Genomic DNA, 25,024 nt, shown 5'->3' on the forward strand with positions numbered 1-25,024 from the left:
AGATTCATGAGCACACAGGAAAGGCAGGAGGGTACAGTTAGTCTTAGAACATTGTTCTGAGTGGTCTGTGAACATAAGAAGAGAAAGAATCACTAGTCACCATGTTGAATTTCATTTCAGTTGAATCTCACAGCTACCCTGCCTTTGGTCAGAGCAGACACGATTACATCCACTTTATTACAGACAAAATTGACACTTAGAGAGGTTAAATGGCTCACATAATCAGTACATGGGAGGCCCTGGACTACAGTCATTGTCTCCTGATTTTGCAAATTAAGTGCAGAATTTTTAATTTCATTTTTTTGTCTTCTGTGATCAGTATTGTAGTAGGCTGAATATCGGGCCCCAAAGATATCAGGGACAAATCCCTGGAATCTTTGAGTTGTTGCTTACATGGAAAAAAAAAAAAGTCTTTGCGTATGTGCTTGAATGGAGGATCGCGAGATGGGGTGATTATCCTGAATTATCTGGGTGGGTCCTAATAGTCACATGAATCTTTAAAAGAGAGGCCTAGGGAGATTTCACACATGCACACACGCAGAAGACAATGTGAGATTAGAGTGATGTGGATATAAGCCAAGGAGTGCCAAGAAATGGCAGCAGCCACCAGCAGCTGGAAAAAGAAAGGAATGAATTCTCTTCCAGAACCTCCAGAGGCAGGTGCAGCCCAGACCACACCTTGATTTCAGCCTAGCAACACTGCTTTTGGATGCCTGGCATCCAGAACTGAGAAGGCATAAATTTCTGTTATTTAGGCTGGGGAATTATTAGTAATTTGTTACAGCAGCAATAGGAAACAAACAGGATTGTCCTCTTTGGTTGGGGGTGCTATGCTCCTGGATCCACATTTTTGTTCCTATGCTGCCCCAGCAAATCCCCTTTGCCTGGTGGAAGATTCACTGCCTCTCCAGCTTCCATGCTACCATTTACCAGACTTCTGGTCGTGTTCCCTTAGCAATTCAACATTTTCTTACCTGACTCACACTCTTTCTCTTGACTTCACTTGACATTATTCTTGGCAACTGCAATATCCACTTATTTATTCAATATTTTAGTCTCTGTCAATGCCCTAGATCACATCCTTTTGCTTACTCAAGGAATTTCCTCCTGCAGTTCCATACTGCCTGCTTAGTCATCAATTTATTCCTATCCATATGTGAATATTCAGTAAATTCTCCTTCCTCAAGCAAGCAGAAACCTTTGACCTCATAGCCCACTCCAGTGCCTGCCTTGGTTTTCTGCTTCCATTAGAGCAAACATTTGCAAGAAGTTGCCTATACTGTTCCCTCAATTCTTGTTCTTTTCTGCTCACATTCTGCTGAGGCAGCTGTTATTAAGGTTGCTAAGGGCTTCTCTGTCATCAGTTCCCATGGTCAATTATTCCTCATCTCAGTTGCCCTTTTAATAGCATTTGACATGATAGATTACTTTCTTCTGCTTGCATTATTTTCTTCCCTTGATTTCTGGGACACTCCGTTTTCCTGATTTTCTTTTTACTTCATTGACTTCTTATTCTCATTCTTCTTGCTGGTTACTCTTCTTTTCCTGAATCTCTCCACTCTTCCCTATCTTTTCCCCTTCAGTTACTTCATCCAGTACCATGACTGTGTTCTCCATAACAGTCACTTTCAGATTTATATCAACAACCTCAACTTTTCCTGAGACTCCCATTATTTTATCTACTTGTATATTGATACATTTTATTTGATTTTCTAATTGGTAACATGTCCAAGACAAAACCTTTAATTTTCAACCCCACCACACACAAACACGGAGCCTGCATACTCTTGCCTATCTTAGTTAATGGTACCACTATGCATCCAGATACTGAGGCCCAGTCTTCAGATTTATTCTTCGTTTATCCATTTCCTATACATCTCCCTCCAAACAACCATGAGTTATTTTGCCTATGATTCAGTACATACGGCCAATCTGATCACTGATTGCAGCATACACCTCCACCAATACCACAATACGACAGCCCCAATGACTGTCACCCATACTGTTAGCATAGCCTTTAAACTGGTCTTTCTGCTTTCACTCTTACACCCGCTCAGCAGTCCATGCTCCGTATATCAGCCACTGTTATCCTTTAAGACATGAACAGCATCACATTTCTCCATGTTTAAAATTCCCCAGTGCTTCCCATTCCACATATAAAATTGAATCCCCTTACCATGATCTGTGGGGCCATCTGAAATCTGTCCTCTGCCTACTTTTTTGACCTTTCTCTCCTTTCACTTACTGAGCTCCACTCACATTGACTTTCCTCTGTTTTTGCATAGGCAGCAACCTTCTTTGCACCTCATAACCTTACACTCTACCTTCTCTGAGCATCCTAACCACTCATCTTTTCCTAGCTGGCTCTTTTTCATCACTGAGGCCTCCGCTTGAATGTTGCTTCCTCAGAGAGGGTTTTCCGGCTCACTCTATCTAAAATGGCCAATCTCAGCCTGGGCAATGTAGAGACACTGTCTACAAACAAACAAACGAACGAAAATTAGCTGGCCATGGTGGTGGTGCATGTCTCTGGTCCCAGAGACGTGGGAGGCTGAAGTTGGGGAGTCTCTGGAGCCTAGGCAGTTGAGGCTGCAGTGAGCCAAGATTATGCCAATGCACTCTAGTCTGGGCAACAGAATGAGACCTTGTCTCAGAGTAAAATAAAATAGCCAATCTGTAGAAAATCACTTTGCCCAAACCAGTTTGTCCAAATCAATTTTTTAATTAGCAAATGACCAAATATTGTTTACACTTTGGATGTATTTTGTAAACTCAGAAAGTTTCCTATTGAGAATAAGATTAAGAACTTGCTTTTGATTGTCTTTTGGTCAATTGATTATAAGCAAATTAATCTTTAGAAAACAGCGCTCTTCCCTTTTCATCCCCTTTTTACCCTCTTTTTTCCCTCTGTAATAACTAACATAACAATAAATCATTTACATATCTGTTTGCTTTTATACTTCATCTTCTATTCTGTAGATTCTAAGCTTTATAAGGACAGAAACTTGTATGGCTTATTCAGTTTTAGCTTCAAAGTTTAAAACAGGTGCTCAAAATATATTGGTTGAATGGATGAATGAAAGAATGGATATGAAAAGAAACTAGATTTGAATACACTTTAGGGAATAGACAGTGTGCCAATGAAAGCCAAAAATATAGAACATCTCATTCTCTTGAGATTTCAAATAGAGAAAATGTATGAGTTAGCAGAATGAAAGCTTTTGTTTATTTAAATAAAGAAGAACCTTGTTTTCATGTATGAATTAACTAAAACACCCAAAGAAAAAGAGGAAGGAGAACCACCAATAAAGGATATTGATTTACTTCTTCTGTATAAAAACATAAAGTTGTGAGTAATAAACTCTTCTGTATAGTTCCTTTGTAGTTCTAGATTGTGTTTCTGAGCTTAAAGATAAAAATTTGATTTAAAATCTTCACCCCACAATAATTCATGAAACAATCAATGATTAGTTGTTTGGAACTGATTTTTATCGTTACACAAGTGCTTAATCGAATTTAAATTTCTGCTAAAATCAAGCTGATTTTCAGAACATAAATAATTGTAAAATAATGTTAGAAATAAAAGTGAAGCACCATGATGGCCAAATTAATGAGGAGGGAAATGAGGGAGGAAGAAAGTTAAGAGGGCATTTTTCCATGCAGTTCTTATCCTAGAAGATTAGATTAATTACAAAAATGCTAATTCTTGATGATACAGATTAATATCCCACTCACTATTTATTTATAGAGATGACTGATTTCTGGAGAATTATATTATAAATCATACTGCATAACATTTGAAAATGTCATTAAATTAACATTCTAAAAAACTTTGCACATTTTACTTTTTGGAAAAAAATGAGGCAATATGCAAATATAAGGGAAAAATTCATTATAAACACTTCCAGTCTGGAGAATTAGGTAGTTGCTTCTTTTATTTAAATATACATATCTTCAAGTGGCTATAATAGTCTTCTGAAAATCAAAAGAATTAGTACTATTAAAATTATTCAGAAGTACTTTTTTTTTAAGAAAAAAGGAAATGGAATTAAAATTCATTGTAACATGTGTGATGAAAACTGGTTATAAAATTACTTTTAAAATGACCTACCTACCTATTCATCTATCTGTATAATTTAATATAGAGGGATACATGATTTCAGGCACCGAGTAACTCTAAAGTAGCAGAGTAGTAATGAATTATCCATTGCAATAACATAATCTGTGACTTGAGAGTTGTAATGCACAAAATGCAAATTTGCTCTGAAAATTTCTCTTCAACCAGATGTAATTTGTAAAATCATCTGATATTCTATGGTTGATATGATTTAATATTTAAAAATCTATTTCATTGCTATATTTGAGGATATCTGTGGCCTCAAATTATAGTTTAAATTTCAAATTTTTTAAATTAAAACATTCATATATCAAAAATTAAAAAAACATTAAAAGGGTCATAAAATATAAGTTCATGTCATGCCAGACAGGTTATTATAACAGTTATTCATAATCATTGCTTTTAAAAATCAACTTTATCTTTTTTTTTTGAGACGGAGTCTAGCTCTGGCTGGAGTGCAGTGGCCGGATCTCAGCTCACTGCAAGCTCCGCCTCCCGGATTTACGCCATTCTCCTGCCTCAGCCTCCGGAGTAGCTGGGACTACAGGCGCCCGCCACCTCGCCCGGCTAGTTTTTTGTATTTTTTTAGTAGAGACAGGGTTTCACCATGTTAGCCAGGATGGTCTCGATCTCCTGACCTCGTGATCCACCCGTCTCGGCCTCCCGAAGTGCTGGGATTACAGGCTTGAGCCACCGCGCCCGGCCAAAAATCAACTTTATCTTTAAACTAATAAAAGCCTTGTGACTCTTAGGTTTCTCTCATTACAAAAAGCCACCTGCATATGAATCTTCACTGATTTTGAAATTTTTCACATTTAATTTTAAATCGATATCACTTGATTTTATCTCTACCAGTTTTATTTAAAGTTAAATTCTTCATTTGTGTCAGTAATCATTTGTGTGTATAATAAAATATCTCTAAAAGGAATGTAGGCTAGAAACAGTTAAAGTTTTCAGTCTTAGGTGTTTTGACATTAAATTAAGATTAACGGAATGTTAATGTTGAAAATGGAAATAGATGCAGATAAACTTCATGCATTCCAAATCCAGTTTTTAGTGAGATAACACATAAATGACTTTATGTATAGATAAATTAATTTTCCCATAAGACTGGGAAGAATTACATTCTATATTTAAACAGTAATTAGATTGCACTTGCAGCCTTTAATTCAATCTACCACTCAGGCATTATAAGGAAAATTGGAAATTATTCTTTCTTGATAGACTTATTCTGATATCACTGGAAAGAAGAGCTTATTGAAATTCTCAATGAAAAACACAAAAAGATAGTTTTTATTCCTAATCTGTTTCTTAAATTCCTTAAACAAGACTGGAAAATGTTTATTTTCAATGTATGCTACAATTTTTAATGCTTGAATACAAAGCTACTACTTATATAGCTTTGGTGAGAGGTATTTTTATGTATTATAACTTTGTAATGAAAGAAACTGTAGTTTCTCTTTCGTAATTAAGTAGATGTGATTAATTGTTCAGCACCTAACCTATCTTGGATTTATAAACAATTATTTTATATGTCTATTATATTTTTGGACAACAGCACATGTTTTGTTACTTGACAATTATTTTGAAAGTTTAAATTCTTGCTAATATCAAAATATTAATTCAGTAAAATGGAAATACTCAACTCCTTGGTAAACGTGGTATAAGAACAAAGTAATAGTTTTACAAATTCAAAGTTAATACAAACAAGTAGCTATAGTAAATTCAATTTCTGATTTTACCAATTTTAATAAAAAATTAGCACAAAATTATTCAATGGCTTGGCTCCTAGATTGTTCACTTTTGATAGGTGTTTACATATTAAAATTTTATGAAGTGATTAGGACAAAAAATTTCAAAATATGTTTATCCCTAAGCATTGAATAATCAATTATGTATAGACCAATAGTTTACAGTTTTTTATTGGTTGGATTTAAGAAATATATGTGATCACAAATATATAAAAATACATACATTACATATATTTAGGTAATTCAGTTAACTGGAATATTTCAATATCAGATTTAATACATATTGAAAGCCCCCCAATTTTTTAATATTGTGGTGAGTTAATAGCATGGTGAAAAACTAATGCAATAGATTACTTAAATAAAATCTGTTTTGTCTTCAGATATTCAGGAAATAAACAGAATATTGACACTGTTGTGTGCCACTGAAGTACAGAGATTTCTTTGGAGAAATACATCATTAGACAATTTCACCATTGTGCAAATATAACAGAGTATACTTAGACAGATCTAGACCTTATAGTCTGCCACACACCTAGGCTATATGGTGTAGGTTCATTGCTCCTAGGCTACAAACCAGTATGACATGTTACTATAATACTCTAGGTGTTTGTAATACAGTGGTAAATCTTTGTGTATTGAAGCACATTTTAACATAGAAAAGATACAGTAAAAGGATGGTACAGAATGAGCCTGTAATCCTAGCACTGTGGGAGGCCAAAGTGAGCAGATACGTTGAGGCCAGGAGTTTGGGACCAGCCTGGGCAACATAGCAAGACCCCATCTCAACAAAAAATTAATAAAAAATAAAAATTAGCCTGGCATAGTGGTACACACCTGTAGTCCCAGCTACTTGGGAAGTTGAGGCAGGAGGGTTGCTTTGAGCACAGAAGGTTTAGGCTACAGGGAGCTATGATCCTGGCACTGCACTGCAGCTTGGGTGATGGAGCAAGATGTTGTCTCAAAAAATCATATATAAAAATATATGTATTCTCAGCAAACTATCGCAAGAACAGAAAACCAAACACCACATGTTCTCACTTATAGGTGGGAATTGAACAATGAGATCACTTGGACACAAGGAAGGGGAACATCACACATCAGCGCCTATTGTGGGGAGGGGGGAGACAGAGGGATAGCATTAGGAGATACACCTAATGTAAATGATGAGTTAATGGGTGCAGCACACCAGCATGGTACAAGTATACATATGTAACAAACCTGCACGTTGTGCACATGTACCCTAGAACTTAAAGTATAATATATATATATGTAAAATTATGGTATAAAATGCCATAAAATTATGGTATAAAATTTTTTTTTAAAAAAAGGTACACCTGTATAGGGCACATAACATGAGTGGAGCTTGCGAGACTAGAAGTTGCTCTAGTTAAGTCAGTGAGTGGTGAGTGAATATGAAAGCTTAGAACATTACTGTACACTATTGTAGACTGTACAAATACTGTATACTTAGGCTACATTAAATTTATTTTAAATATCTTTCTTCAATAACAAATTAACCTTAGCTTACCTTTATAACCTTAGCTTATAAAGTAAACTTTATAAATTTCAATTTTTAAAAAACTTTTTGACTTTTTGTAGTAACATTTAGCTTAAAACACAAACTCATTGTACAAAAATGTTTTCTTTATATCTTTATAAGCTTGTTTTTCTATTTTTAAATATTTATTTTTTTACTTTTTCAACTTTTTTGTTAAAAGCTAAGACACAAACACACACATTAGCCTAGGCCTACATAGGGTCAGGATCATCAATATCACCATCTTCCCCCTCCACATCTTGTTGCTCTGGAAGGGCTTCAGGGACAATAACGGGCATGGAGATCTCATCGCCTGTGATAACAATGCCTTCCTCTCCTATGATAACAATACCTTCCTCTGGAAGACTTGACTTAGGTGGCTTTATGGTTAACTTAAAAAAATCAATAGATGGAATACACTCTAAAATAACAATAAAAAAATAGTATGGTAAACACCCAGTAACAAATTTGTTTATTATCATCATCAAATATTATGTACTGTACATAATTGTATGTGCTAGACTTTTATATGACTGGCAATCTGGTATTTTTGTTTATACCAGCATCACCACAAACATGTAATACGTTGGACTATCATGTTATGATGGCTATGATGTCACAAAGTTATAGGAATTTTTCAGCTCCATTATAATCTTATGGGACGAACGTCATATATACAGTTAGTCGTTCACCAAAACATCATTACAAGGCACATGACTGTATTTGATAACATATAATCTCTCCTTCAAACGGTAGTAAAGTCAATACACAGTTTATGAAAGCTAAAATTTTAATGCATGTGGTATTAGGGAAATTTTTAAAATTTCACTGTAATATGATTCCTGAAGTTATTATCAAGTTCTTTTGGTTGTTTTGTTTTAAAGAATAAAATTGAATCAGAGAAAAACTACTCTAAAATCAAACAAAAACTGTAAAAGTTGTTCAGAAATTTATTTTTAATTACAAACTCAAAGAGTAATCAGAATTAGTTTGTTGCTAATAATACACAGTGGCCTTAAAAGAGAAATAATGATATTTGGAAGTGCTCTACTCATTTTTATTTTGAATGGAAACTCCTAAATATTAAATATATTCTCTTCAACATTGCTTTTACAATATAAATTACTTTGTAAAACATAACCATTAGGGCTACTTAAAGATAAACTCCATATTTTCCTAAATCATTATGTTATAAATTAATTGGGCTGGTTTATAAAAAATATTTTATTCTTGCCTTTATAAAAATTGGACATGTAAGCATCATTTAGAGTTGGCAGAAATCTGATGGAACATCAGTATTGCCTGATTCAGCCACGTTCAACCTTTATTCCACTAAGAATAATATGGCAATTGTCAGTTACATGAACACATATAGCACATATCTTAGAAACCTAGGTGGAAAGCATTTAAGAATGCCTGTGATATAGGGTATCTTTGAATCTATCCTTATTTTATCTTTAACAAATTAAATAATTTTAAAACATTGTGATGTAACCATTATTGGTAAATAAAATTATTTGTGACCCATTTGGTGATTCATAGCCACACACAAACTGCTCAGAAAAATGACCTATTTTAAGGAGAAACATACAGGCTTAGCAGCTTTATTGTAGTTCAAGCCACAAAGATTCAATTCTGTTTTCACACTTTGTCCTGTGGATCTGTGAAGTGTAGTGGAGTGTAGTGGCTGAGATTGCAGCTGTGGGTCAGGTTATCATAGTGGAATGCTTGCTGAACAACTCTGTAAGAGCAGAGAGAATGTCTTACACATATTTGCAAACGCAATGTTTCAAAAACTGGCCAGGTTAAAAGAATCACCTGGGCTGCTTGTTAAATATAGATTCCTGAACCAAGACAAACCTACCGAGTTAGAATTTCAAATGCAGAGACCTGACAATCGGTATTTTTTCCCCATGAATCCCAGGTGATCAGGCCATTTGGGGAAACCTGGCATTAACGCTGGCTGACATGATAGAGCTGCTAATCTCAACTGAAGCCTTCTCATTGTCATCCCATTTTCATTCTTTCATGTTTTTATTGAGGAACTAGTTACTAGCGATGCACAGATAACACATGAGCTCTACCTAACAATTTATACAGGACTCTGTTGAAACAGAATTGCAATTACTTTTAAAAGCTGTTACCTTTGATTGCAGGGTAGATGCACCTTAGTATATCACACTAAAGCCTGGAACTCAATGTGAATTAGATCAGTATCAGAATTCGTGATATTGTATTATTGTTTATTTGTACTTGTACTCTATGGCATATTCATGACACAGTTCTCCTTCATTAGTAGCTCTCTCTACACCTCTGCATTTTGTTATTCCACTTTGTTGTTTCCTACTCTTCTTCCATCTATTTTTGTAATATACTCAAACAGTGTTTTGATTACTAAGTTATTGCGTGATCTTTTACAACCTAATTAAAAGTGACTATAGGATTGGGACTATAGGAGATAATTTTATTGAATATATTTTATTATTATATATTGAAACAGTCCAGTATCCTTGTTTAGGCTAATTACGAAATGTAATTACTAATATATCCAAAGTGTTTACTGTTGCTTAATGCCTCATTTTGATGTACCATTTTGACTTGTTAATTATTCCAACTTTCTTTTTTAGATTTTCTCCCTTAATTTGTGGATAAATTATTCTTGGTTCTTTCTGTGGATAAATTGACTTGAGATCATCAGTTATTTAAGTAAGAAACAAAATATCCCACAGTAAAGTCTTTGAAGATAAGATGATAAGAAAAAGGATATGATTAATGATGTGGTCACGATAATTTATTTTCATCAAATAATAGCACTTATGGGTTTCCCACTGCTTAACAAAGTGTGGTAATTTATGGATACTTTGAAAATGAATGCTTTACTTTCTCTTTAGTTAGAACATGTGAGGAGGTCTAAGGATTGTCTAGTTTTCCTTTGGGAATCTAACCTCCCTTTGTAGCAACCAGTGTGTAATCTACTAGCTTTCATTCTGGAAAAGAAAAAGATTTTAAAAATTATAAAAATATAGCACAGGGTGAATTAAGTGCTTAATGTGACCATCTTTTATAAATAATGAAATCAGATTATGAAATACATTTCTCAATGATACTTTTTTCTATCATTAGTGATAGAAATGAATAGTTATGAATGACTATAGAATAAAGTAAGAAACTACCATACATATAACTTATTTTTTATTTCATTACTTTTTTTTAAACTTTGAGATGGAGTCTTGCTCTGTCACTGAGGCTGGAGTGCAATGGTGCAATCTCAGCTCACTGCAACCTCTGCCTCCCAGGTTCAAATGATTCTCCTGTGTCAGCTTCCTGAGTAGCTGGGATTACAGGCATCTGCCACCATGCCTGGGTAATTTTTGTATTTTTAGTAGAGAGGGGGTTTCCCCATGTTGGTCAGGCTGGTCTCAAACTCTTAACCTCAGGTGATTCACCTCCCTCAGCTTCCCAAAGTGCTGGAATTACAGGCATGAGCCACCGCACCCGGTGATTTCATTACTTTTAAACAGACTTTGATTCTAGAAATATATCTCTATAAAACGTGTGTGTTGTAGGCAATGGTCATTGTTGTCTGGTCATTATCCTTGGAAAGCTGAATTTGGTTGAGTAGGCTGAGAATTACAATTTAGATCCTTAGATTAGTTTTGATGAGTCATTTAATGTCTGGAGCAGATGGACAGTGTTAACATGAATACTAAACCGTCTCATCATTTACCTCTGCTTGTGTTACAGAAACCCTTGAAACTCTCATCAAACAAGCAGAAAATTATACCAGTATACTTTTTTGCAATACCTACAGGAACATGGCCTTGGAGGCTGCTGCTTTGGTTCAGGAGTTCTTCACTGATGTGGGGCTGTATTTGTTTGGTGCAGATGTTAATCCTGAAGAATTTGTAAACAGATTTTTTGACAGTCTTTTCCCTCTGGTCTACAATCACCTCATTAACCCTGGTGTGACTGACAGTTCCCTGGAATACTCAGAATGCATCCGGATGGCTCGCCGGGATGTGAGTCCATTTGATAATATTCCTAAAAGAGTAATGGGACAGATGGGGAGGTCCCTGCTGCCCAGCCGCACCTTTCTGCAGGCACTCAATCTGGGTATTGAAGTCATTAACACCACAGACTATCTGCACTTCTCCAAAGAGTGCAGCAGAGCCCTCCTGAAGATGCAGTACTGCCCACACTGCCAGGGCCTGACGCTCAGTAAGCCTTGTATGGGATACTGCCTCAATGTCATGCGAGGCTGCCTGGCACACATGGCGGAGCTTAATCCACACTGGCATGCATATATCCGGTCACTGGAAGAACTGTCAGATGCAATGCATGGAACATACGACGTTGAACATGTGCTCCTGAACTTTCACTTGCTTGTTAATGATGCTGTGATACAGGCTCACCTCAATGGACAAAAATTATTGGAAGAAGTAAGTAGGAACTCCACATTTCCAGTCTGATTTCTTATAATTCAAAGGTAGCCATGATATACTTTGGGAAACAGTAGGAGAATATATCAATTAATATATTCAATCTAAGATATTACATTTTTTATAAAATTTTGTTTGGCTGAAATACCACATTCTCCCCTAAGTAGAAGCCTGCTGAAAGGGTGAGTTCTGTGACATGGCAAGAGCTCAGGTTTGAAATCAGAACAGCATAGATTTGAATCTTTAGCCTACCAGTAATTAGTTAAATGAAATTAGGTAAGTCCCTTTGGCCTCTTTGTACCTCAATTTCCTCAGTGATAAAAAGGAAATAGTAACATACAACATTTGAAGTATTCTTTTTTGGGACTATAGGCATTATGTATGCAAACTACTTAGCATGGTACTTGGTACTCCAAAAATGGGTAGCTATTGTTAGAATTTCAAAAGTATTTCACTTTAAAATGGAAAATGCCAGTTATATATCCCTGAAGTTAAGACTTGATAGCTTAGTGTTCAAAAGAGTTTCTCCAAAAGGGAAAGTAAGCACAAGAAATCGGAGACCAAGTCAGATTTGATTATTGATTTGGGGCATGATAATTTAATGTCCCAGGGCTGGGACCTACTAATACATGTAAGTGAATAGGTTTTCGAGACCTTTTTTCTTATGTATTTTGGAAACCTGAAGGGCCTTTTTGGGTTCTTGAAATCTATCCCGTAGAAAATCTGCATTTCCTGTTTCAAAGACTAAAATAAAAGTTTGCAATAGACAGGCAAGCTTTGAGACCCTGAATTTGCTACCCATTAGTCATGTGGGCTGGGTCAGCTTCTAAAACCCTTAAACCTATTTGTCCTATGTGAAAAGGAAGGGAGGAATAACTTAAATGGGACAATGTTGGTCAGACTCGGACACTGGTAGGCAGTTGGTACCTGAAAACCTTACTGTTTTCTCTCCTTATTCTAAGGAAGGCCCTGAGCAGACTTTGGTGAAGCAGGTGACTTTAGTATCTCAAAGTATTAGAATCAGGTTTATGTTTCCTAAAGAAGTTTTATAGAAAACTTTTATCATGTAAAACTCCCTGTTGTATTTTCAAAGAGTGCTCTTTTTTAAATAAATAGTCTGATTTTATATAATAAATAGTCCTATGACTATTTTGAGAAACATCAATTATTACTAATAAATTATGGTTTCTTTTCTAAATAAAACAGAGCTCTCTTTTTTACTTATGGGAACAGAAGAAGAAACTTACTTTAACTTCCTTGAAAATTGAACCATTAATATTTATTTCTACCAACTTCGAAGTGATTTATAAGCTCTTTATCAAACTTTGATAACCAGTTCACACATCGATGAATTTAACAAATTCAAAATAAATTACTAGAAAGCCAGCAAATAATGACTTTCTCACATTCCCAAAGAAATCTCTGAGATCTAGTACTTCCAAATCTACTCCTCCATAAACATATATTTTCACTTTAAAATATCTGTGGAGGTACCTGATGTAGGTACCTGATGTGTATATATACCATATATATATAAATACACCTGAATCTGTTGGATGAATTTCAACTGGAAAGAAGTTTAGCTTTCTGAGAAAAATCGTAAGTACCTTATATTTGGTAAATGTTTAGAGTAACAAAAGTTAATTTACAAGATAATATTTTTTAAATTTCATAATTCTGTGATTTTATTAAGACAAAGTTTGATTTAATAAAGCAGAAGAAGAGAGGTAGCAAAGAGTAGAAATTAAAAGTACAAGTCCTGGTGTTAAATTGGATTTCACATCTGTCTCTGTGTCTTACTAGCTCTGAGTCTACGCATTTGCTTATTTTATCTCTGTTTGCTTCAGTTTCCTCTTTGGTTAGATGTGGCAATGTAATACCATAATGGTATCCTTGTGAGAATAAAATGAACGTACACACTTAATGTCTTGTGCATAGTGTTTACATTTTACCAGTTATCACTATCACATTATATTATTTAGAAATAATTCACTGATTTCTCTGATTTTTTTTTTTTATTTGAAATGGATTCTCGTTCTGTCACCAGGCTGGAGTGCAGTGACATGATCTCAGCTCACTGCAACCTCCACCTCCCGGGTTCAAGCGATTCTCCTGGCTCAGCCTCCCAAGTAGCTGGGACTACAGGTGCACGCCACCATGCCCAGCTAATTTTTGTAGTTTTAATAGAGATGGGGTTTCACTATATTGGACAGGCTGCTCTCAAACTCCTGGCCTCGTGATCTGCTTGCCTTGGCCTCCCAAAGTGCCGGGATTATAGACCTGCGCCACTGCGCCCAGCCTTCTCTTATGTTTTAAATGCTCCCAAGGTAAACATTCTTTCTTAGGGGTATAGAGCTCAAAAAATATTTTAAATAATCATTTAATTAAACAAATCCTTGTAATTTTCTTTATGAATGCGAAAAATTGATATTTTCAGAAAATATTAGATGTTTCTAATGTATTTTTAATATTAATGGATATAGATAGATTACCCTCTTGTTAGTAAATTATTAATTCATTTGGTAAATCTATACTTCATATTTTTGAAATCATATTTCTTAATAATTACATTTAATATATTATTTCTTGCTATAATTTGACACTTTTACTAAAGGCATAAGAACATAGAGTCTGGTTTAATAACATTGTTTCAAGATATTGTAAATAGTACACATGTTACCAGGAAACACAGGTAAATATTGATTCTATACAGTTTTAGGGGAAACAAACAAAAAGCTGTTTTCTTTTCTTTTTTTTTTTTTTTTTTTTTTTTTTTTTTTTTTTTGAGGCGGAGTCTCACTCTGTCGCCCGGACTGGAGTGCAGTGGCCAGATCTCAGCTCACTGCAAGCTCCGCCTCCCGGTTTTACGCCATTCTCCTGCCTCAGCCTCCTGAGTAGCTGGGACTACAGGCGCCCGCCACCTCGCCCAGCTAGTTTTTGTATTTTTAGTAGAGACGGGGTTTCACCATGTTAGCCAGGATGGTCTCGATCTCCTGACCTCGTGATTCGCCCGTCTCGGCCTCCCAAAGTGCTGGGATTACAGGCTTGAGCCACCGCGCCCGGCCCCAGCTAATTTTTTGTATCTTTAGTAGAGATGCGGTTTCACCGTGTTGGCCAGGTTGGTCTCAAACTCCTGACTTCGTGATCCACCCGCTTTGGCCTCCCAAGATCAGAAGCATAATTTTCAACAAAAAAAGTCCCATTCTGTTTTTTCTTACAGATAAGTTTCTCACCTATTCTATCTATGCAATATTAGTAGAGATTCAGTTGGTTGTATTCAAATTATCTTAGAAACACTATGTAATTCTATCAATAAAACCTATCAAAAATGACTTTAAGGTAGATTGTATAATATATACCAATATACTTTAATTAGCTGTTAAGGAAACTAATATCTGGGGGCGGAGCAAGATGGCCGAATAGGAACAGCTCCAGTCTCCAACTCCCAGCGCGAGCGACACAGAAGACTGGTGATTTCTGCATTTTCAACTGAGGTACTGGGGTCATCTCACTAGGGAGTGCCGGACAATCGGTGCTGGTCAGCTGCTGCAGCCTGACCAGCGAGAGCTGAAGCAGGGCGAGGCATCGCCTCACCTGGAAGCGCAAGGGGGAAGGGGATCCGTTTTCCTAGCCAGGGGAACTGAGACACACAACACCTGGAAAATCGGGTAACTCCCACCCCAATACTGCTCTGTAAGCATACAGGCACACCAGAATATATCCCACACCTGGCCGGGAGGGTCCCACGCCCACGAAGCCTCCCTCACAGCTAACACAGCAGTCTGCCGCGATCTATCCGCAAGGCAGCAGCGAGGCTGGGGGAGGGGCGCCCGCCATTGCTGAGGCTTAAGTAGGTAAACAAAGCCGCTGGGAAGCTCGAACTGGGTGGAGCTCACAGCAGCTCAAGGAAGCCTGCCTGCCTCTGTAGTCTCCACCTCTGGGGACAGCGCACAGCTGAAGACCAACAGGGGAAGTAGCAGGAGCCGGTGCAGACGCGAACGACTCTGTCTGACAGCTTTGGGGAGAGCCGTGGATCTCCCAACGCGGAGGTTGAGATCTGAGAACGGACAGACTGCCTGCTCAGGTGTGTCCCTGACCCCTGAGTAGCCTAGCTGGGAGAAATCCCCCACTAGGGGCAGTCTGACACCCCACACCTCACAGGGTGGAGTACACCCCTGAGAGGAAACTTCCAAAGGAAGAATCAGACAGGTACACTCGCTGTTCAGCAATATTCTATCTTCGGCAACCTCTGCTGCTGATACCCAGGCAAACAGGGTCTGGAGTGGACCTCAAGCAATCTCCAACAGACCAACAGACAGTCCTTCTGACTGTCAGAAGGAAAACTATCAAACAGGAAGGACACCTATACCAAAACCGCATCAGTACGTCACCACCATCAAAGACCAGAGACAGATAAAACCACAAAGATGGGGAAGAAGCAGGGCAGAAAAGCTGGAAACTCAAAAAATAAGAGCGCATCTCCCCCTGCAAAGGAGCGCAGCCCATCGCCAGCAACGGATCAAAGCTGGTCAGAGAATGACTTGGACGAGAGGAGAGAAGAAGGCTTCAGTCCATCAAACTTATCAGAGCTAAAGGAGGAATTACGTACCCAGCGCAAAGAAACTAAAAATCTTGAAAAAAGAGTGGAAGAATTGACAGCTAGACTAATTAATGCAGAGAAGATCATAAACGAAATGACAGAGATGAAAACCATGACACGAGAAATACGTGACAAATGCACAAGCTTCAGTAACCGACTCGATCAACTGGAAGAAAGAGTATCAGCGATTGAAGATCAAATGAATGAAATGAAGCGAGAAGAGAAACCAAAAGAAAAAAGAAGAAAAAGAAATGAGCAAAGCCTGCAAGAAGTATGGGATTACATAAAAAGACCAAATCTACGCCTGATTGGGGTGCCTGAAAGTGAGGGGGAAAATGGAACCAAGTTGGAAAACACTCTTCAGGAAATCATCCAGGAGAACTTCCCCAACCTAGTAGGGCAGGCCAACATTCAAATTCAGGAAATACAGAGAACGCCACAAAGATACTCCTCCAGAAGAGCAACTCCAAGACACATAATTGCCAGATTCACCAAAGTTGAAATGAAGGAAAAAATCTTAAGGGCAGCCAGAGAGAAAGGTCGGGTTACCCACAAAGGGAAGCCCATCAGACTAACAGCAGATCTCTCGGCAGAAACTCTACAAGCCAGAAGAGAGTGGGGGCCAATATTCAACATTCTTAAAGAAAAGAATTTTAAACCCAGAATTTCATATCCAGCCAAACTAAGTTTCATAAGTGAAGGAGAAATAAAATCCTTTACAGATAAGCAAATGCTTAGAGATTTTGTCACCACCAGGCCTGCCTTACAAGAGACCCTGAAGGAAGCCCTAAACATGGAAAGGAACAACCGGTACCAGCCATCGCAAAAACACGCCAAAATGTAAAGACCATCGAGGCTAGGAAGAAACTGCATCAACTAACGAGCAAAATAACCAGTTAATATCTAATGGCAGGATCAAGTTCACACATAACAATATTAACCTTAAATGTTAATGGACTAAATGCTCCAATTAAAAGACACAGACTGGCAAACTGCATAAAGAGTCAAGACCCATCAGTCTGCTGTATTCAGGAGACCCATCTCACATGCAGAGACATACATAGGCTCAAAATAAAGGGATGGAGGAAGATCTACCAAGCAAATGGAGAACACAAAAAAGCAGGGGTTGCAATCCTTGTCTCTGATAAAACAGACTTTAAACCATCAAAGATCAAAAGAGACAAAGAAGGCCATTACATAATGGTAAAGGGATCAATTCAACAGGAAGAGCTAACTCTCCTAAATATATATGCACCCAATACAGGAGCACCCAGATTCATAAAGCAAGTCCTTAGGGACTTACAAAGAGACTTAGACTCCCATACAATAATAATGGGAGACTTCAACACTCCGCTGTCAACATTAGACAGATCAACGAGACAGAAAGTTAACAAGGATATCCAGGAATTAAACTCATCTCTGCACCAAGCGGACCTAATAGACATCTATAGAACTCTCCACCCCAAATCAACAGAATATACATTCTTCTCAGCACCACATCGCACTTATTCCAAAATTGACCACATAATTGGAAGTAAAGCACTCCTCAGCAAATGTAAAAGAACAGAAATTATAACAAACTGTCTCTCAGACCACAGTGCAATCAAACTAGAACTCAGGACTAAGAAACTCAATCAAAACCGCTCAACTACATGGAAACTGAACAACCTGCTCCTGAATGACTACTGGGTACTTAACGAAATGAAAGCGGAAATAAAGATGTTCTTTGAAACCAATGAGAACAAAGATACAACATACCAGAATCTCTGGGACACATTTAAAGCAGTGTGTAGAGGGAAATTTATAGCACTAAATGCCCACAAGAGAAAGCAGGAAAGATCTAAAATTGACACTCTAACATCACAATTAAAAGAACTAGAGAGGCAAGAGCAAACACATTCAAAAGCTAGCAGAAGGCAAGAAATAACTAAGATCAGAGCCGAACTGAAGGAGATAGAGACACAAAAAACCCTCCAAAAAATCAATGAATCCAGGAGTTGGTTTTTTGAAAAGATCAACAAAATTGACAGACCGCTAGCAAGGCTAATAAAGAAGAAAAGAGAGAGGAATCAAATAGATGCAATAAAAAATGATAAAGGGGATATCACCACTGACCCCACAGAAATACAAACTACCATCAGAGAATACTATAAACGCCTCTACGCAAATCAACTAGAAAATCTAGAAGAAATGGATAATTTCCTGGACACTTACACTCTCTCAAGGCTAAACCAGGAAGAAGTTGAATCCCTGAATAGACCAATAGCAGGCTCTGAAATTGAGGCAACAATTAATAGCCTACCCACCAAAAAAAGTCCAGGACCAGATGGATTCACAGCTAAATTCTACCAGAGGTACAAGGAGGAGCTGGTACCATTCCTTCTGAAACTATTCCAATCAATAGAAAAAGAGGGAATCCTCCCTAACTCATTTTATGAGGACAACATCATCCTGATACCAAAGCCTGGCAGAGACACAACAAAAAAAGAGAATTTTAGACCAATATCCCTGATGAACATTGATGCAAAAATTCTCAATAAAATACTGGCAAACCGGATTCAGCAGCACATCAAAAAGCTTATCCACCATGATCAAGTGGGCTTCATCCCTGGGATGCAAGGCTGGTTCAACATTCGCAAATCAATAAACGTAATCCAGCATATAAACAGAACCAAAGACAAGAACCACATGATTGTCTCAATAGATGCAGAAAAGGCTTTTGACAAAATTCAACAGCCCTTCATGCTAAAAACGCTCAATAAATTCGGTATTGATGGAACGTATCTCAAAATAATAAGAGCTATTTATGACAAACCCACAGCTAATATCATACTGAATGGGCAAAAACTGGAAAAATTCCCTTTGAAAACTGGCACAAGACAGGGATGCCCTCTCTCACCTCTCCTATTCAACATAGTGTTGGAAGTTCTGGCTAGGGCAATCAGGCAAGAGAAAGAAATCAAGGGTATCCAGTTAGGAAAAGAAGAAGTCAAATTGTCCCTGTTTGCAGATGACATGATTGTATATTTAGAAAACCCCATCGTCTCAGCCCAAAATCTCCTTAAGCTGATAAGCAACTTCAGCAAAGTCTCAGGATACAAAATTAATGTGCAAAAATCACAAGCATTCTTATACACCAGTAACAGACAAGCAGAGAGCCAAATCAGGAATGAACTTCCATTCACAATTGCTTCAAAGAGAATCAAATACCTAGGAATCCAGCTTACAAGGGATGTAAAGGACCTCTTCAAGGAGAACTACAAACCACTGCTCAGTGAAATCAAAGAGGACACAAACAAATGGAAGAACATACCATGCTCATGGATAGGAAGAATCAATATCGTGAAAATGGCCATACTGCCCAAGGTTATTTATAGATTCAATGCCATCCCCATCAAGCTACCAATGAGTTTCTTCACAGAATTGGAAAAAACTGCTTTAAAGTTCATATGGAACCAAAAAAGAGCCCGCATTGCCAAGACAATCCTAAGTCAAAAGGACAAAGCTGGAGGCGTCACGCTACCTGACTTCAAACTATACTACAAGGCTACAGTAACCAAAACAGCATGGTACTGGTACCAAAACAGAGCTATAGACCAATGGAACAGAACAGAGTCCTCAGAAATAATACCGCACATCTACAGCCATCTGATCTTTGACAAACCTGAGAGAAACAAGAAATGGGGAAAGGATTTCCTATTTAATAAATGGTGCTGGGAAAATTGGCTAGCCATAAGTAGAAAGCTGAAACTGGATCCTTTCCTTACCCCTTATACGAAGATTAATTCAAGATGGATTAGAGACTTAAATGTTAGACCTAATACCATAAAAACCCTAGAAGAAAATCTAGGTAGTACCATTCAGGACATAGGCATGGGCAAGGACTTCATGTCTAAAACACCAAAAGCAACGGCAGCAAAAGCAAAAATTGACAAATGGGATCTAATTAAACTAAAGAGCTTTTGCACAGCAAAAGAAACTACCATCAGAGTGAACAGGCAACCTACAGAATGGGAGAAAATTTTTGCAACCTACTCATCTGACAAAGGGCTAATATCCAGAATCTACAAAGAACTCAAACAAATATACGAGAAAAAAACAAACAACCCCATCAAAAAGTGGGGAAAGGATATGAACAGACATTTCTCAAAAGAAGATATTCATACAGCCAACAGACACCTGAAAAAATGCTCATCGTCACTCGCCATCAGAGAAATGCAAATCAAAACCATAATGAGATACCATCTCACACCAGTTAGAATGGCAATCATTAAGAAGTCAGGAAACAACAGGTGTTGGAGAGGATGTGGAGAAATAGGAACACTTTTACACTGTTGGTGGGATTGTAAACTAGTTCAACCATTATGGAAAACAGTATGGCAATTCCTCAAGGATCTAGAACTAGATGTACCATATGACCCAGCCATCCCACTACTGGGTATATACCCAAAGGATTATAAATTATTCTACTACAAAGACACATGCACACGTATGTTTATTGCGGCACTATTCACAATAGCAAAGACTTGGAATCAACCCAAATGTCCATCTGTGACAGACTGGATTAAGAAAATGTGGCACATATACACCATGGAATACTATGCAGCCATAAAAAAGGATGAGTTTGCGTCCTTTGTAGGGACATGGATGCAGCTGGAAACCATCATTCTTAGCCAACTATCACAAGAAGAGAAAACCAAACACCACATGTTCTCACTCATAGGTGGGAACTGAACAATGAGATCACTTGGACTCGGGAAGGGGAACATCACGCACTGGGGCCTATCATGGGGAGGGGGGAGGGGGAAGGGGGGAGGGATTGCATTGGGGAGTTATACATGATATAAATGATGAATTGATGGGTGCTGACGAGTTGATGGGTGCAGCACACCAACATGGCATAAGTATACATATGTAACAAACCTGCACGTTATGCACATGTACCCTAGAACTTAAAGTATAATAAAAAAAAAAAAAAGGAAACTAATATCTTATCACTTCCTCTGTACACTTCCTTTGACATTTATCTGAATCTGTAGACAGTCAGAACAGTAAATTTATTAAGTGTTTTTAGGTGTTTATACCTTCAATAAAAGAAAACTTAAAATAGCAGCCTGGATTGTTTAGGACTAAGTGCTAATTTTGTCCAATTTATTCAATGATGTGATATATATTTTCCTAAAATATCAATGTATATGAGATTTTGCAAAAAATAAGTTCTAGAGAACAAAAAGGGTTAGGGAAGAATTCTCAAAATCTCAGTCTCCAAAGTAACCTAATTAAAATACAATGACACTGCAATTTTAGATATTTTAAATTTAGATATCTAAATGCAATACATTCTACAGTAACTATCACACATGAACTTGACAAAAGTCATGACATTTGCTTAGCGTCAGTCAATCTAGTGCAGTGTGGGAATTTTTGAGTGATGAAGAAGAGGTGGCAGAGTGCATCACCTTCTCGGGGCCATGACACTCTCACAATCATAAGAAGGCTAATATGCCCTTTCCCTAGAAAAATAACACACGCTGACACACAGGCACATGCAAAATATTGCATATAATTTCAGTGACTTTACAGCTCCTGTGATGCCACAGACCTGGGGGTAAGGACCCCTGAGTTAAAGAAAGGACATCCTCATTCTTAGGGTGAAATACAGTGATACCAGAGTTGGTTCCTAGAGAGGTTCAAACGTGGATGAAATTATTTTGAAATTAATGTTGGGTATGTAGAGTGTGTTCTTTTGACTGTGACTCAGATCAGAATGCATAAACTTTAGACAGAGAAGAGATTGGAATGAATAAGTAGAATCTCTAGGGTTGCTCCAGTTTCTACAATATATGAAAAGCTGACAATATATTATTTCTGGAATAAAAACTGTTTTGGTGGAGGAGCTTTCATTCACGTACATATTTGGACTTGGCTGCCACAAGGTGGAAGGTGGTGGCCAAAGATTGTGTGTAAACTACCTCATAGACAAAGCCCATGGGTGGTTGGACAAAATTTCGTTAAAAATACATTAGTAGTGTTGAAAGATATTATCTTTACCTTTGCCTAATTTTTGTTTAACATATGTGGTAGGTTGATATTGAACTTGTGATTTCGTATATGACTTTTCTGAGGAATAAGACTGGAAACTGACAAAGAAAAAGAAAAGACATAAGAATTAAATGTGTAACAATTGAGAGGGGAAAAATACAAGCTCCTGGTGTGAAAGGCAGCTCTGAAAGAGTCCAATCAAAGTGGGATGACTTTGATTTGTGGAAAACACTGTAAGCTAATAAAGCAGAAAAGGAAGATTCATTAGACCATAGGAAGGTTATCTAGTCCAACTCACAGTTCTACATAGAGATCATTTGTAAAGGTTTTCACCCACCGACTTCTGGTCACTAAATAGTGTTAAGGAACTTCTTACTCCAGATGTGGACATATTAAGTGTGTAGTGACAATTAATTGTTTCTATTTTTAATATGAGGATCATTTTGTTTTTTTTCAAATATGGAATGAGATGTTTTCTGATTAGAGACAAGTCAAAGGGTAATTTCATTGTGCATGGATTTTCTGTTCAGATGTCATAAATATGACACACTGTTGAGGTAGTTCTGTGATATTTCAGCCTCTGCTGGTAGGAATTTTCTTCACATGCCTGATTAGATCTGAATCCTTCTTATTTTGGAGATTTGACCCCTGCATGTGTGTACCATACTAGTGGAGTGGTGATAGTGGTGGTGGAACCTCTCCTGAGGTGATTAGCAGTGGTCAGGGCTAATGAAGACTCATGTACCTCATATGAAGCAAGTCCAAAATTCTTTAGGGGCAGATAACAGGTTTGAATACTTTTTGTGTCAACAGTTCATAGAACTTTGAAAATGTTGCATGATTATTTTGTGATTTTATCTTTCTGATAAATATTGTGGTGTGAGTTACTAGAGAATAAAGACTGATAATCACAGTTATTTATTTTTACCTAATTTCCTGAGAGAGAAAAAATTATTAAATATCTTGTGAAGGTCTGAAGGTCTATAAAGCAGAATCTGAGCAAAGGCCTCCTAGAAGAGTGGTCCATCACATTTGTGGACATTTCAAGTTGTTGGAAAGTTTATCCTTCTGGTGAAGGATTATATGTATGTTAAACAGTCACCCATGGTATACTAGAATGTAATGTTGTGAAGATAGGAACTAAGTCTTGGCCATCTTTGCCTTTAAGTATTTGAAGGCTATTATTCTGTCACTTTTCTTGACATCTTCTTCTTTCCAGGTTACTCACTCCCATTTAATTCTAAATGTAAAAGGGAAAAGAACCCCTTACATTCTTCCTCAATCAAATTATGTGTCAAATGTGCATTTGCTTTTGTTAAGTTATTGAGGTTTCTTTGAGCAAATAATCTCTTATCCCAATATTATGAGCTGTTTGTCTCCTGGGAATAATAAATTTTTAATAATGTCTAGTGATTCTTTTGAATTTTTCTGAAATAATTTCTGATTGAATTTTATGTGAATAGGTCTTCAGGTACATTACTGATACTTTCAGCTACTTTGAAAATCCTCCTGCTACTTTTGTGGGGTAAATGTTTGCTAAATCGATACTGCATAAACCCATGTGTAAGTCTTTCCACAATGTAATTTCTTTTTCTTAACTAGTTTTTAATTGTCAAAAATTATATGTATTTATGGTGTACAACATGATATTTTGATATATGTAAAATAATTAAAATCAAGCTAATTAAGATACCCTTCACCTCACGTACACGTTTTAGTGAGAATGTTTAAAATCTACTCTCTGAGAAATTTCAAGTGTATGCTACATTGTTATTAACTGTAGTCACAGTGCTGTACAATAGATCTCCAGAACCCATTCTTCCTGTCTAATTGAAACTTCCTGTCTAATTGAAACTTCCTGTCTAATCGAAACTTCTTACTTTTTGACCAACATGTCCTCAGCCTCAGCCCTGACAACCACCATTTTTTTTTTTTTTTGCTCCTTTGATGCTCCTTTGAGTTTGACTTCTTTAGATTCTACATAAAAATGAGATTCATACAACTTTTGTCTTTCTCTGCCTGACTTATTTCACTTAGCATAATTCCTTCTAGATTCATTCATGTTGCTACAAATGACAGAATTTCTTTCTTTTTTAAGGCTTAATAATATTCCACTATGTGTGTCCTTTTGTGTGTGTGTATGTGTGTGTATTCTGTTATTCCATAGGTTCTCTCTTCACTCTGTTGATTGTTTCCTTGGCTGTGCAGAATCATATGTATATATCTCACATCTGCTTTATCTATTCCTCTGTTGATGGACACTTAGATTGATTCTGTATCTTGACTATTGTGAATAGTGCTGCAATAAACATGGGAGTTCAGACATCTCTTCCACATACTGATTTCATATCTTTTCAGTGTATACCCAAAAGGATAATTGCTGTACCATATGGTAGCTCTATTTTTAATATTTTGAGGAACCTCCCCACTTTTCATCATAATAACTGTACAAATTAACATTTCTACCAATAGTGTACAGGTTTCCCCCTTTCTCCACATCCTCAGAACACTTGTTATTCTTTTGTCTTTTTAGTAATG

The 25,024-nt window shown here is 37.0% G+C and overlaps 1 protein-coding gene across 1 annotated transcript in view; it reads left to right on the forward strand.

Annotated features, from left to right (window-relative positions):
• Positions 1-25,024, forward strand: part of GPC5 (glypican 5) — a 1,536,710-nt gene that overhangs the window by 287,134 nt on the left and 1,224,552 nt on the right. Inside the window, exon 3 of the mRNA XM_030922397.1 lies at positions 11,150-11,844. Coding sequence (XP_030778257.1) covers positions 11,150-11,844 — 695 coding nt within the window. The remainder of the gene's footprint in view (positions 1-11,149; positions 11,845-25,024) is intronic.

The sequence above is a fragment of the Rhinopithecus roxellana genome, chromosome 18 (genome assembly GCF_007565055.1).
Source record: "Rhinopithecus roxellana isolate Shanxi Qingling chromosome 18, ASM756505v1, whole genome shotgun sequence".
Taxonomy (NCBI): Eukaryota; Metazoa; Chordata; class Mammalia; order Primates; family Cercopithecidae; genus Rhinopithecus; species Rhinopithecus roxellana.